Raw genomic sequence first — 13,918 nt, forward strand, 5'->3', positions numbered from 1 at the left:
AATATAATTGTAAGTATTTTCTTAACCAATACCATATTAAACATTTAATTCAATAATTTAATAAATTGTAAAAAAAGTATTTACCTTTAACAGAATGTTTTCCACTGTTGAATGAATAGACATTCATGAATTTCATCAGACCAGACGATTTTTAAAATGTATACTTTACATTACAAAGAATTGAATGTAGGTAGACCGGAAAAATCGGTAGTATCTAGTAGTCAGTCATGACGTACCCTTAATTATCTCACGTGCCCTGCAAAAGGTCTAAAGGACACCGAGCACATTGGAGCATCAAAGTAAAGAGGTCTGGCAGTTTAACCAGTTTCCTAAATATATACATATATTTATCGGAGCTCGTGTCACATATATTCATATAAGTATGTGTGTACATATATACGGGCGGATATATGAATACGCAAAAAAGGAAACGGTTTCGTGGCACGAGTTCCTCACGCAGATGGTCCTACCCCTCACACCTGGCGGCAGGTGAGCCCCCAGGGAGCCCCTCCACAGTCTCACTCAGTTGCCTGTTCATTCTTCGTGTGTGCCCTCACCATGTGCTCGATCATATGTTCGATTTCCTATTTTATGAAGATTAAAAAACCCAAGGTACCCCTGTTATTCAATAACCTTATTTAAGTCTACCGATCTTTATAGATTTTTGGGCCAGAAATCCTCGACCTTAAAAAGCAACAAATGTTGAACTACTTTTTTTTTGTAGAAATAATTTCGTCATTTCATTTTGTGACACATGGATGATAATTCTCTTTAAATAGCATAATATGTTTATGTTCTTTATGTGTAAACATTTTTTAAAATTAATTTTATGCTTTTAATCGATTGTAACCTCATGTGACATTGCTGCAACAAACAAACAATAATACAATAATTAATACATATTTATTTAAAAAAAAAATAGTATTTTTATTTAAGTATAATTCAAGAGTCTACGTTGTTTTGTTTATTATTTATTTCATGATCATAGAAAATTATTTAAATAACGACAAAAAAGCAATGTTTTTTATAATGTACATAGTAGCTACAATATTTGTCGTATGTGTAAGCAGCTATTTTCATGAGAAATTATTTGTATACATACATGATTATATGAGTGTATACTCATACAGCAGGAGAGCTTGCATGACAACAGCAACTTAAAACATTAATAAAATCATTCAGATATGTTGTCTTTACCATTAGCTTATAGGGTCGCTAAAGTAAGTGGTCTTCTGTTCATAAATATTTTCTATAAAAAGAAAATTAATATAAAACTTATCTTCATATATTTAATTTTAAATTTTTTATAAATAAATTTTCAAAACACTTTTTACCTTTTAAAAAATTTAAATTCAATTGCATTTACATTAAAATATTTATTTCCATTGTTTATTATTATTTATCTATTTATTTTTATGATTAATAAATAATAATAAATTAATATTGAATAATGGTAATAATTTATTCCAGGAAATTATTAAAATTATTTACCTGATATATTTTTAAAACAAATATTGACAATTTTATCATTAGAGACAGTAAATTAACGGTCAAATAATTAAAAACAATTCCCACGATTAATTCTGAAATAATAATTATGCAGATATAAAAAAGGGCTTTAAATATCCTGTGTTATATCAAAGACCATATAGAGATAACAGTTTCAATTTCTTTTTATGTACCTGATTACATATTCGATACATAGAGCCTTTGTCTCTTTACACTCTCTCCCAAGTCTTTACGTAGATCATACACATTCATATATACGCGCGTCGATCTGGGTATATCGACATGCGCACGAGTCCAACATGTATATTATTTTCTACATTGATACCAGCTCACATGTATCCAACACAAGTATTCATATACATATCGGTCGTCCTATCGATTATTTTGTCCACATGGAATTTTCCTTTATTCGACCCTCACCCTATACGACACCACGATATCTAGTATAGAGCGAGGTATCGACGTTACATCGCCGACTCTCGAAACCCCACGTACTGTGAGAACGCCGGTTCCCTGCAGTTTATAACCACGAATCAAAATTTATCGTAACATCAAGGCCAATGACCTTGTATTTGTCTTAATGTCTTCTTACTTTGTTGTTGAAAAAATAAATATAAATACTTACTTGTCTCTAATATAATTTTTTTTTGATAATTCTCAAAAAAAAAGAGGGGTTAAGTAACACGCAATAGTCTTCACCATATGGGGAACTGAAACCTCACATGCTACCTTACAGAGCATTGAATTTCATATTCTGATATTTCCGCTGGTAAATTATTTAATTGACGTTTCGAAAACTTCATTATTTACGGTCATTTGGTTGTTTGCTGTTAAGAACAGTAGTTAAGTATGATGATTAAATAATGAGATAAAGATATTTTCGTTAAAAATGATAAAATATAAATACACTAGGGTCCAAAGAATAAATAATCCGTACCTGGTTTGCCCTTAGTCGAGCATTCCACCCCTCGAATATCCCACCATCTCTTCACAACCCCTACATATCGAGTTCGTTACAGATCCCCGTAGTGAGATCGCCATCCCTTACTCCCCTGGACTTTATTGCCCCCTCCCATATCTCTTCATACTGCGATTTGCGCAACTCCATCATCAACGACGTACTTATTCCTTCATATTTTTAACTCTTATTTCAAGTCTGAAATATTGAAAAAAAATATTACTATGATTGTTGATATTCCATTGGATTATTGATATTTATTGATTAATAATAATAATCATTAGCGAGTAGAAAAAAAAACTCCCGGCAAAAGTGAATACTTCGAACTGAAGCGCGTGCGCTTCTCAAGTGCGCTACGCACATAGACAACGGAAGGAAGACAGAAGAACAACGCATACATATATGTGAAGCAATAGGTAACAGGGAGAGGGGTGTAATGTCGCGCGTGCAGAGAAGAGAGCAAGGCGCAGGCTAAACTCCTTTTCGCGCTATACGGATTCGTCTTCTCTTCATTGTGACTACGGCACATCTTGAAGAAAAGTTTACGTGCTAAAGTTCCATCAGGTGCGTAAATATATATGTATATTTCAATTGAATGTGTTTGATAAAAAAAAAAATAACAATCAAACCATTCAAGATTATCTGTAACTGACAAAGTGACATTGCGCCCAGGGAGCAGCCATTGATTTCTTTATTGACGCTTCGGTTGTACTTCTCATGATATATCTGTTTCCAAAGTAGATATTGATTTGTCGATTGTATTTATGACTATTCCACGAATGTGTCAATGTTTTTTGTTCTTTTAGTCAAGCATAAACAGTGCCGTGATTTCTGAGATAAATATTGTTGACTTTTATTTTTGAATTGTATTACTTTTATTCTTTTCTGTGTGTTGGTTAAGAGGATGAACATCAAATGAAATATCAAGAATATGATAAGGGTTGAATTGAATTTAAGAACAGTGCTATCACAATGGCAGTATGAGTGAACTTGAGGTCGTCCATTGATTCTTGATTGACGTTCGATTGAACGTAGCGGTCAATTATATCCACGTGCATTCTTTTATCATATGAACAAATATTTTTAATAACATTTAATAAATTTTTGTTATGATGACAATTTTTTATTCAAATGATAAACAGTTGTGAGTAATCATTGAGTATGTGTTTATTTTAATAAGACATTTTGAAAATTTAAAAAAAAAAGTGAAGTGTTGAAGGTGAAAGATAGAAGAGAAAATGTGATGATGAAATGTGAATTTGAAAAAAATGATCCCAAGTAACGACATTATACAAATACTGTAAGATCTGTGTTTATACGCTTTGGGAATATCGGCGCATCGAGCTATAGTGGTCACGAGGTATCGGAAAATCGATAGAAACCTGACTGACGCCAGTGGGAGGTGGGCAGTGATAAGGGAGAAGGAGAAAAGGAGTGAAATTTGAAAGTAGGGGTTGGAGACGATGAAACATTATGATTATGGTACGTCTTTGAATAAAAGAAATTACCAGTAAAAATTATAAACATTATAACTTTGAATGATTTTTAAATTTGAGAATATTACTGAAAAATCAAATCAAGTTGATAAAAGGAGTGCGCAAATGAAGCTGCTCCGTACATGATTCTTCCGAGGGGTAGTTTCTTTGCACGAATATAGAGAAAGAAAGAAAAAGAAAAAAAGAGAATATAAAAAGAAAGAAAGAACGATAGTACGAAGAACACCTGGACCAGCCGCACGCGTCGCACGTTAGTCGTAGGGGTGTTTTGAGGGAGGAGGTGTTTCACAGTGTCAGGGTGGGATAAAACTAGGAGGGGTATAGAAGAAAAGAGAAAACGCCAGGGAGAGACGCACGATGAACTGACTCTCTGGCTCGGGTGTTGTAACTGCTTGGGTTACCATACAGAATATAGACACCCCTCTCTCTTTCTTCTTCTTCTTCTGCTCTCTCTCTCTCTCTCTTTCTCTTTTTTACGTTATTTAATTCACTCTGTACGATGAAAAGTGTATAGTGCTTACTCGTCTCGCGAGTGTCATGGGCGCACGTAGGACGTCATTGTGTTACTGGATCCTCACACAGATCCAACATAACATAATAAATGTATTTTCGAATGAGGATATACAAAAGGATCATCATCATCATCATACCGGCATAACATTAACGTCTATGACTAGTGTTATGACGTGTTTAGTGATTGCGAGGTATGTGTGCAGATTGTGTTGACAGTGTAAACTAGTGAATGTGACACAAAGCATAAACTTGAAAAACAAAGATATACTTATTAGTGAGAGAATAAAAATAAAACAAATAAGTACGCGTGGTGCAGAAGAGGTTACAAACACCAGGGGGTTGAATTAGTGGTGGCGCGCATGATAACAGTAGGTACAGAGTGGTGGTGAAGCTTGCAAAAAAACGGCGCTGGTGACGAGGAACATTGTGACGTTATCATAACGGCGGGAAGCAATATAAATAGACAGTCGTAAAGCACGATTGAAGAAAGCCAAAAAGTTCGATATCCTAAACTAAATGTGCGTAAATGGAAGGTATAGGGGACATAACCGATCATCACCGATCGCATAATGAGCAATTGTTAGACTCGGTCGATTCTCCAACGGGAGCTTCTACGCATGGTCATAGAGGCGGTTCGAATGGCAACTGTGGCGGTATCGGTGATGGTGGCTGTGATAGTGGTGGCAGTAGTGGCAGCAGTGGACATAGTAGGAGCAGACATCATCACCACCACGAGGCGACTCGTGGTGGTAGTGGAGAACTACGTAGTGGGGGTGAAACTGGTGGCGAGGGTATGTCGTCCTCTGCTTCACAAAGTCCCGATATCGGGTGCGCGAGCATCCCGTTGGAATTGCTCGCGGCTGGCGCGCTCGGCGTCAAGGAGGAGCGAGACCTTGCCGCCGCGGAGGATTTGTCTTCATCGCAGGAACCACCGGGTAGAGCGAGCGCGAGGGAGTCCCTGTCGGTGATCGTACCACCGCAGGACGTGGACGTTGATTCACGTGACGCTGACTCGGAGCTTCTCAGTCCGGGTAAGCTATCGCCAACGTCCGGCATCAGTGTGTCAGTTGCGAGTATGATCGACGCGACGGACTTTCGGACAATGCAACCAGAACCGACTTATCAAACTTTAACGTCGGTCGCAGAAAGAATGTCACCACCTGGATTTTCACCAGGATCATCTTACGCGACATTGACGCCACTTCAACCATTACCACCGATATCAACGATGAGTGACAAGTTTGTTTATGGTGGACATGCTAGCGGTGGTGTGTCAGGAAGTTTTGCTGTGATGCAAAATAACGGTTTGGGTAATATCAGCCTGGGAATGGGAGGTTCACCATACACCTATGACAAATTACCACCAATGGGAATGTCACCACCACACAATTATCCATCTCCAGGAGCTAATCTACAACCAAGTCCTCTATCACCTCAGAGTGCGTACAGTCAAAGTGGACTTAATTCACCTCATAAATCGGCAAGTCCACATTATGAACCAGCCTTTCTGCCAAGATTACAACAAAGTCCAACAGCATTGAGTCCACCCTCGCCTCCGGTTTCTGCAGCGACGAGTTTTGCACCTTCACATCATTCTCCCCCGACGCTGTCAGTACCAGCTGCTTCACCGCCACCTTTACAAACACAATTACAACAACAACAACAGCAACAGCAGCAACAACAACAGCAACAACAAACAATACAACAACAGACAATATCACATAGCCAGCATGTACAGCACACTTCGGTCGTCATGAAGACTGTATCGTCGGCGGGAAATGGTGCTGGTGAAGTTGAAGAAATCAACACTAAAGAGCTCGCTCAAAGGATCAGTGCTGAACTTAAACGATATAGCATACCTCAAGCAATATTCGCCCAAAGGGTATTGTGTCGTAGCCAAGGTACCCTCAGCGATCTTCTTCGTAATCCAAAACCTTGGTCCAAACTTAAGAGTGGACGAGAAACATTTCGAAGAATGTGGAAGTGGTTGCAAGAGCCTGAATTTCAAAGAATGTCTGCCTTACGAATCGCAGGTTAGTTTTAATAAATAACTTATCTTATTTAACAACATTCAGACACCTTCATTCTTTTCTTCTTCCATGAACCCTTTAGTTAAAACAACCTTTTTTCTTTATCTAATTAACAATCATAGCCACATTGTTCGCACTCTATAGTCATTTTTCCTATTTTACACGTGCTCTGCACTGAATTCTCAATTAGACTTGCTGATCAACATTAAAATGAAATACTTGGCCAATTAATTTCAAATATACCTCTACAATTGATCGGGGGTGTACCTCAACTATTTTGGAATAAGAATGAGGCGAAAATGGACATCAAGTATGATGAGAGCAAAAGAGAAAGAAAGAAAATAGCACACACGTGGTATCCACGTGGAGAGGCGTTCCCTTCCATATCATTCAGAGATAGACGCGCGGAATAACACTTTTCGAATTCAACATCCTTCAGGGTTTGCAATCCCCTACCATCACTGCTAATACAACAACCACGCAGTATTGATCGTGGTCACGTGGTATTTTCATCAAAACGCAAGCGCGACCTCTCCGTAGACAACACTATCGCCATGCTGCCGCCACGCTGCTTACCCACCCGTCATCCCCTCTTCCGGTCTCAAACTTGTCTAAGCCTTATCTCTAACTGTCTGTGCATATCATGCTGCACCACTAACTTTCAAAAATATCCTCACATCCCTTCATCGTCGTTTCTAAATACCTCGATCAGTTTTACAATAATCTCTACAGTAATTATCATTTAATTTTCCTAAAACTACCACCATATTTGTCATTATTTTTCACATTTTTATATTCTTTATTGCTTTTTGTCAGGTTGTATGTAAGGATAATCTTGAAAATGGTGTCAGTCTTTATGTTCGTTCCAAGACTTTCGTGGCACGAAACAATCGAGTTCTCGTGAGCGGGAAAAATCATGAGGGAATTGAAGGACATGGGAGAGAGAGAAGGAAATAAGTATTATGAATCATTTGTTTTAGGTCTTGATAACAGAAGTAATGTTGAAAGAAAGAGAACTCAGATCTTGATTGAGAATCATCCCTAGAGACTGATTGTTTTCTTCGCATTGGATATTATTCAATATCTTCATCACAAATAGACTTAGGGAACTGGCTAAATGGAAATTATCATCATCATCATCATCAACTACATTACTCTGAAACATTCAATTACTTGACGATTAAATAGTTTGGATGTTATTTTATATCATGACATTTCCATTGTTCTTATCGTATGTCTGTAGAATTCATTTACAAATAATCAGGTGTCTCATACTCACACACTTAGCTGTCCACTGACTCGCGTGTGCAGTGTAGTATTGATCGGTTCGAGGGGTCGAATGCACCAGTTAGCAAGTCAGGGACTAGACAACTCTTACTTTCCCCAAGGCTTGAAAACAACGATTGTTTGATATTCCCCCAAGTATATACTCTTGAATCATTTATTCATTAGACTTCTTCACCTCTTTTGGAGTCTAGCTGGCATTTTTTTCCTTTTTTATTTCAAATCAGTTAATCAGAATACCAAGACCTAGTCACTAAAGTAATAAAGACAATTGAAAAGTATCTACATAAAGTGACATTCTATGGTCTCGACGCCATGACTAAACCTGGTGCTACCCTGTGTCAGCGATGGACGTTACGTGCACAGGACTGGCGTAAAAATCAATACAAACCCTGTTTTGTCTCGGTTAAGAGTTTGTAGCAAAGTTGTGCTTTACCTCCGTCCCTCTCTTGTGAGGTGAAAAGGCTTGACGATGCCAAGAGAATAGAAGGCAAAGAGAGAACACTCAAGTCGAGCTAGGTGCTATTCCAGAATGCTATAACATCTGTCTTCATGGAAGGTTAGATTGTGTAGATGTAACATCATGCTCTTCTTCAAAGCCTCCATAACTTTGTTTCAAAATATATATTATGGATAAGTATGTTTCTATCAATTATGGGCAGCTTACAACTATTCCACTCTCTAAAACTTATAGCATATCAGATAATTCATTTAAATGATTATCTTACGATTTGTAAATTATTAAAAAATACTCTTTTTCTTCGTCTATTGAAGTTAAATAAAACTAACAGTTTATATAAATAATAGGATCAAATGATGATACTTTTTTCGCTTTTATTGGAAACAACTTATTGGAGATATCAATAGTTTTAGATGTTTTTCGAAACATTAGAAAGAATTCTTATTTTTTAGTGTAATCATTTATTGAATTAATTATTGTTTGTTAAAGAAGTTAAGTAGTTACTTTTTCCAAGTAAAATATAATTGAAATATTTTTTTGATAAAATTATTTATTACTCCAACTAGAAATGAAAACTATCAGGACAAAATAGATTGTAATTAATACTTTAATCAATAAAAAAAAAAAAAAAAATTTCTGGTTCTACTTATCTACTTGGTATAATGTATTTTTATGAAAAAAAATAGTGTATCAAGTAAACAAAGTATTGATTTTTTATTAAGCGAATATTTATCACAATAACAGTTATTTTCTTAACGACAAAGTTTCACGTGACAATTAGTATACGAACTTACTCGAATCAAATTCTACGATTATTCATAGAAGCAATAACTTGGCAATGATAATCAAGTAAATGGATTTATTCAAACATCATTTTTTTTTATTCAAGTCAACTCATAAAAACAAAAGTTTCCTGTAGAGTTTTTTTTTTTTTTTAGGTAAAATTAAGAATCAAAAATATAATTAAAAGCTGCCCATATCAAAGTTTAAAAAAAATATTGAATAAGTAAAAGAGATAAAAGTCATCAAGGTAGGGTACTTATTCTGTTCATTTCAATATCATACACAACGATTCTCTCTATACACATAATGCTCATTTACTTGACTCATCGTATTTTAAATTAAATTCAAAGTTTCAATGAATTCCTCTGATTTTATTTATCGCTTGAAAGAGTTACCTCTCTTGAATTGGACAGGCTTTTAGCTCAATTTTGCCCACATCTCAAGCACGTATCTTTATAAATATTTTTATTTCACTTTTTTTTGGTAGAAATCAACTCAACCACAACACTAGACTCATATATATCCTGGTGATTATACAATCAACATCACTGAAATAATTTAAATGTTTCCTTTGTTAAAAAATAAAATAGAATACAAAAATGGTAATATCTTGTAAGGGAGGACTCCATCATGATTTTAATAGAAAATATTATTTAACATTTACTTTTTGGCTTTTTACATTAATTATTAATTTTTAAATCACGTTTATAATCTAAAAAAAATTATTCTTATTGATTTTTTATTTTTACTCAGCAAATAAAAGATTTTTTATAATTCGACTTGGATTGGATGTTAAATGTTTAAATATTTTGCGTTGATAATAAAAAAAATGGCAATTTTTATGTCATATTTATTAATAACACTAATTTAGAGAACGTTTTAATGATTATTTTCTACCATCCTCAAGCTTGATACAATTTTTTATAATTAAATCTTATATAACTAAAGTTTAAAGGCAGTTACGTAATTCAAAATTGATATAAAATCTAAAGCAGTAATATATTTGGTATCTATGGTAATTTATAATTCAACAACCATTTTTTTTTTAAATATAAAATTTATTTATAAATTAATAATTAATATTATATCTTTTCTTTTATACAATTATAACAGTTTAATTTATTTAAAAATATTTAAAACGTTTAAATTTATTTCATTTGTTAAATTAAGAGATAGTTAATAAATATTTTATTTAAAATAAAATAATTTTTTGTTAGTTTTAATTTGTTCAAAAAATTTTTATTTATAATTATCGATAGATTCTTTTAAATAAAAAACTTTCAAAAAATATTTCTAATAAAATAATCTTTTAACATAACTTTGAACAAATTCGAATTAAAAAAAAAAAATGTTAAACATTAAAATGACATTGGAGGCCTACTTATAAGATTTCACCATAAAAAGAATGATGTTGAACGAATTTTCCCAAGTCTCTTAAGACTGTCAATAATTTTCATTACATCATCACACGCTCACATCGTCACATTAAGCCAGCTCGAATTCAGCTTCATTGCCTTGCTGATAAATGCAAGACGATACTTGGTATGTTTCTATAGATAAGCTTCACTTGACAATACAATTGCTCTCTGCATTGTTACTTTATGCGACAAAAGATGGTGGTTTATTTTTAGCATAAAATATTCTTATCTTATTTGTCCTGAACGTAATCGATTATTCGCATTTTTGGGATTCATCGACATACACACACACACACCCACACACACATACTCTAATGATTATCCTTCATTTAGAGTTTAACTTGTCTCTCTAATCCAACGACTTAATAACCTTCGTGAGATTCCCAAATTTATCTACTGCCAAATATAATATATATATAAATCCACCAATGTACACAATAACACGTGCTAGAAGATAAAATAACGAAACCAACAACATCTACACGGAAGATAAGGACATCGACCTACAAAGATATTCTGCTAAATTTATTTTATATCTCAAATATTATAATACTCTTTTGATTTATAGTTTTTTTTCTAATTATTCGTCCCAATAAACAGAACCAAATGGATAGACAGAAGCACCTCATTTTTGCTATAGAATATCATTTATTATTTCTAAATTCTTCGCGATTAATTTCTGTTCACAATAAAGCATGATAAAATATGCTAATTGATATTTATATATATATATTTCGCTGTGATTGAACACTATGGGTTTTGTTGGTTTCTCTTACTTTCATTTAATTCATTAGAGGTAGTTACTCCATCCCTTACTATTATCCGTCAACTCTTTTGTCCTCATCCCTTTTATATCCTCATCATTTAATTTCTAAATTTTACCAGAAATCCTTTTGTTAAAAAAACAATACATGGCTTATATTATTCTCATTTTATTTATTGTTATTATATTTTAAATAATTAACTTTCATCATTAATTAACATTTTATTTTTCATTAAATTAAATAATATAATGTGTAAAAAAAATTAAATTATTTTTTCAATTATTATTATTATTATTATTATGATTATTATTATTATTATGTGAATGAAATTTAATTTTTTTGTTTTAAGTTTATCCAATAACGTAGTTCAATCTTAACGAAATAGAGCGATACGAGAATTCGCAAAATTTCGTTTCGTCAATAATAGAAAACAGTATCAATTATTATTCGAAATTAAAATAAAAAAATAATTCGTGATGCGGTAAGTCATTTTTCATTTATTTTGTTATTTTCAATTCATTTTGGCTATTAGTATTTTTATATATATATATATATATATATATATATATATTATTTTTATAATAGTAGAAAAAGAATGACTTTCCGCAAAAAAATTAAAAATTAGATTTGATAGATAGAAGTAATGAAATGAAATTACGGAATCGAGCCAAATATTTGTATGTTAGTGAAAACGCAAGGTGTGTGTCTATCGGTTTGGTTTTAGCCCTGAGTAACTGCTCTGAGAGCGGAGGAGACCCGGATGCAATGCTGGATATCCATCACCCAGGATCAGGAATCGACACCCACCATCAACAGTTTCACAACTCATATGGTAATATCAACATCTCAATCATTTACACCTAACATTTCTAAAAATACCTAACGAAAAAAATCTATTTGAATTTTTTCTTGGATTTACTCTTTTTTCTGTCAACTAACAAAATAGAAAAAAGTCGGTAGACCCTCAACTAACCTTACTAACAGATTGTTTATATTTAGAAATGATGAATAGAATTTTTTGAAAAATGTAGATTTCACTAATTAATTTGTGACTTTGAAGTGTTTTGTTTTATTTTAACTGAAATTATTATTTTTTTCTTTTTTTTTACTTCTCATGAGAATTAATTATGCATTCAATAAATAGATCGAGATGATTTATTTCTTGAAATGAATTTTTGAGTGATTGCATGAAAATTGAGTGACGAAAATGCTAATGGAATATAATTTTATAATCTAAAAGGACAAATATTTTTTTTATTTGCATAAAATTATAACAACACTAAGAAATAAAATAAAAATTGGCATTGTTTATTTTAAATTCCAAAATTAATATAAATTTTAATAATTAAAAAGTAAATAATAACTTTTAATATAAATTAATTTTTACTTTATCTTTTATATAAATAACATTATTTCTTTATTGAATCATAAATATATCACTCCTTAAATTAAATAAAATAAATAAATTGATAAAAAACTATATTGGATCTAGGGTTTATTCAAATTAAACGCAATCTAATAGATATTAAATATATCTAATTAATAAAGTATTCTGTCTATAATTAAATAAATTAAAAGATACATATTCAAATATTTAACAATTTATTAATCATTTATTAACAGTAATTTTATTGTTGATTATAATATTCTTAAATAAAAAAAATAATAAAACAATTCTGTCATCATTTTTGTTATATTGTATAAATATTATTTTATTTAAAAATATCATAATGAACAATAAAATTATTCTTAATCTAAAATTATAGTTTTGTCAGGGTAAATATATAAATATACAAAATTAAATGTATGGTTCAATTAATAGAGCATAATAATATTATATAATTTACAATTTTTATCCATCGACATGCACTTTATTATAAAGTAAAACTTTGAAAAAAACTGCTTAAGAAGTAACTTTGCATCAAAGTTTTATCTTCAAAAAATATAAATGAAAATCATTCAGACACGATATTAAAAAGTTCTAATTAATTATTCTAATTTCTCTTAAAATTCAAATTATAATATCTATTATTATTCAAAAAAAAATTCAACCATATTAATTCTCATGAGAAAAATTTAATCACAAAATTATACAAAGCATTGAAGCAAAAAAAACCTTCAATCGAAAATGCATGAATGATCTGCAAAAGGGATTGACTAAAATTAATCCACTGGTCCAAAGATGCATGTTAATAAATATAAAATTGATCGTATAGAGAAAAAAGTACGACTGACAAAAATAGTGTATCAGAATGAAGAGCTGAGCTCAGAGTTAGTTGAAGTTATCCAACAATATCGAACAAGTCCCCATGAAGAGAGGTAATCTCGCTAGTTCAGATCCTACGCTAAATTTCAATCCGGCTGCTGTACAAAAGTATTGCCTCATCCCCTATAAAACGACACAAGACCCCTCTTTTCGAATACCACGACGTTGGTTTGTGACTTTTCTAGTCTAAGGAAAAAAGGAGAGAAAAAAAGACGACCCTTCTCAACTCCCCTCTCTGTGTCCTATATCTCATCCTATCCACCTCCTCAGGCACTCATTCCATCCCTATCCGATACCCCGCAATGGATATCGGCTTGTATACAAGAGGGGAGGTGAGAGGAGACGACCAATATATAGCTATATACCAATGCAGGCGCACCTAATTAAACTTCGTATCATGCCCATTCGCGTGTGTCAGATTCTCAACGACGACTTTC

The 13,918-nt window shown here is 32.6% G+C and overlaps 1 protein-coding gene across 4 annotated transcripts in view; it reads left to right on the forward strand.

The window, feature by feature from the left end:
- Positions 1-4,057: 4,057 nt before the first annotated feature.
- LOC118069619 (homeobox protein onecut-like) overlaps positions 4,058-13,918 on the forward strand; it is a 35,589-nt gene continuing 25,728 nt past the window's right edge. For 2 of the 4 annotated variants that reach the window (XM_035087851.1, XM_035087853.1), the window contains exons 1-2: positions 4,058-6,509; positions 11,940-12,047. In XM_035087851.1, coding sequence (XP_034943742.1) covers positions 5,003-6,509; positions 11,940-12,047 — 1,615 coding nt within the window. In that variant the 5' untranslated portion in view covers positions 4,058-5,002. The remainder of the gene's footprint in view (positions 6,510-11,939; positions 12,048-13,918) is intronic. The other 2 variants (XM_035087852.1, XM_035087854.1) reach the window with 1 other exon arrangement.

The sequence above is a fragment of the Chelonus insularis genome, unplaced genomic scaffold (genome assembly GCF_013357705.1).
Source record: "Chelonus insularis isolate UGA/USDA-ARS -01 unplaced genomic scaffold, ASM1335770v1 contig_41_pilon, whole genome shotgun sequence".
In the NCBI taxonomy this organism is placed as follows: Eukaryota; Metazoa; Arthropoda; class Insecta; order Hymenoptera; family Braconidae; genus Chelonus; species Chelonus insularis.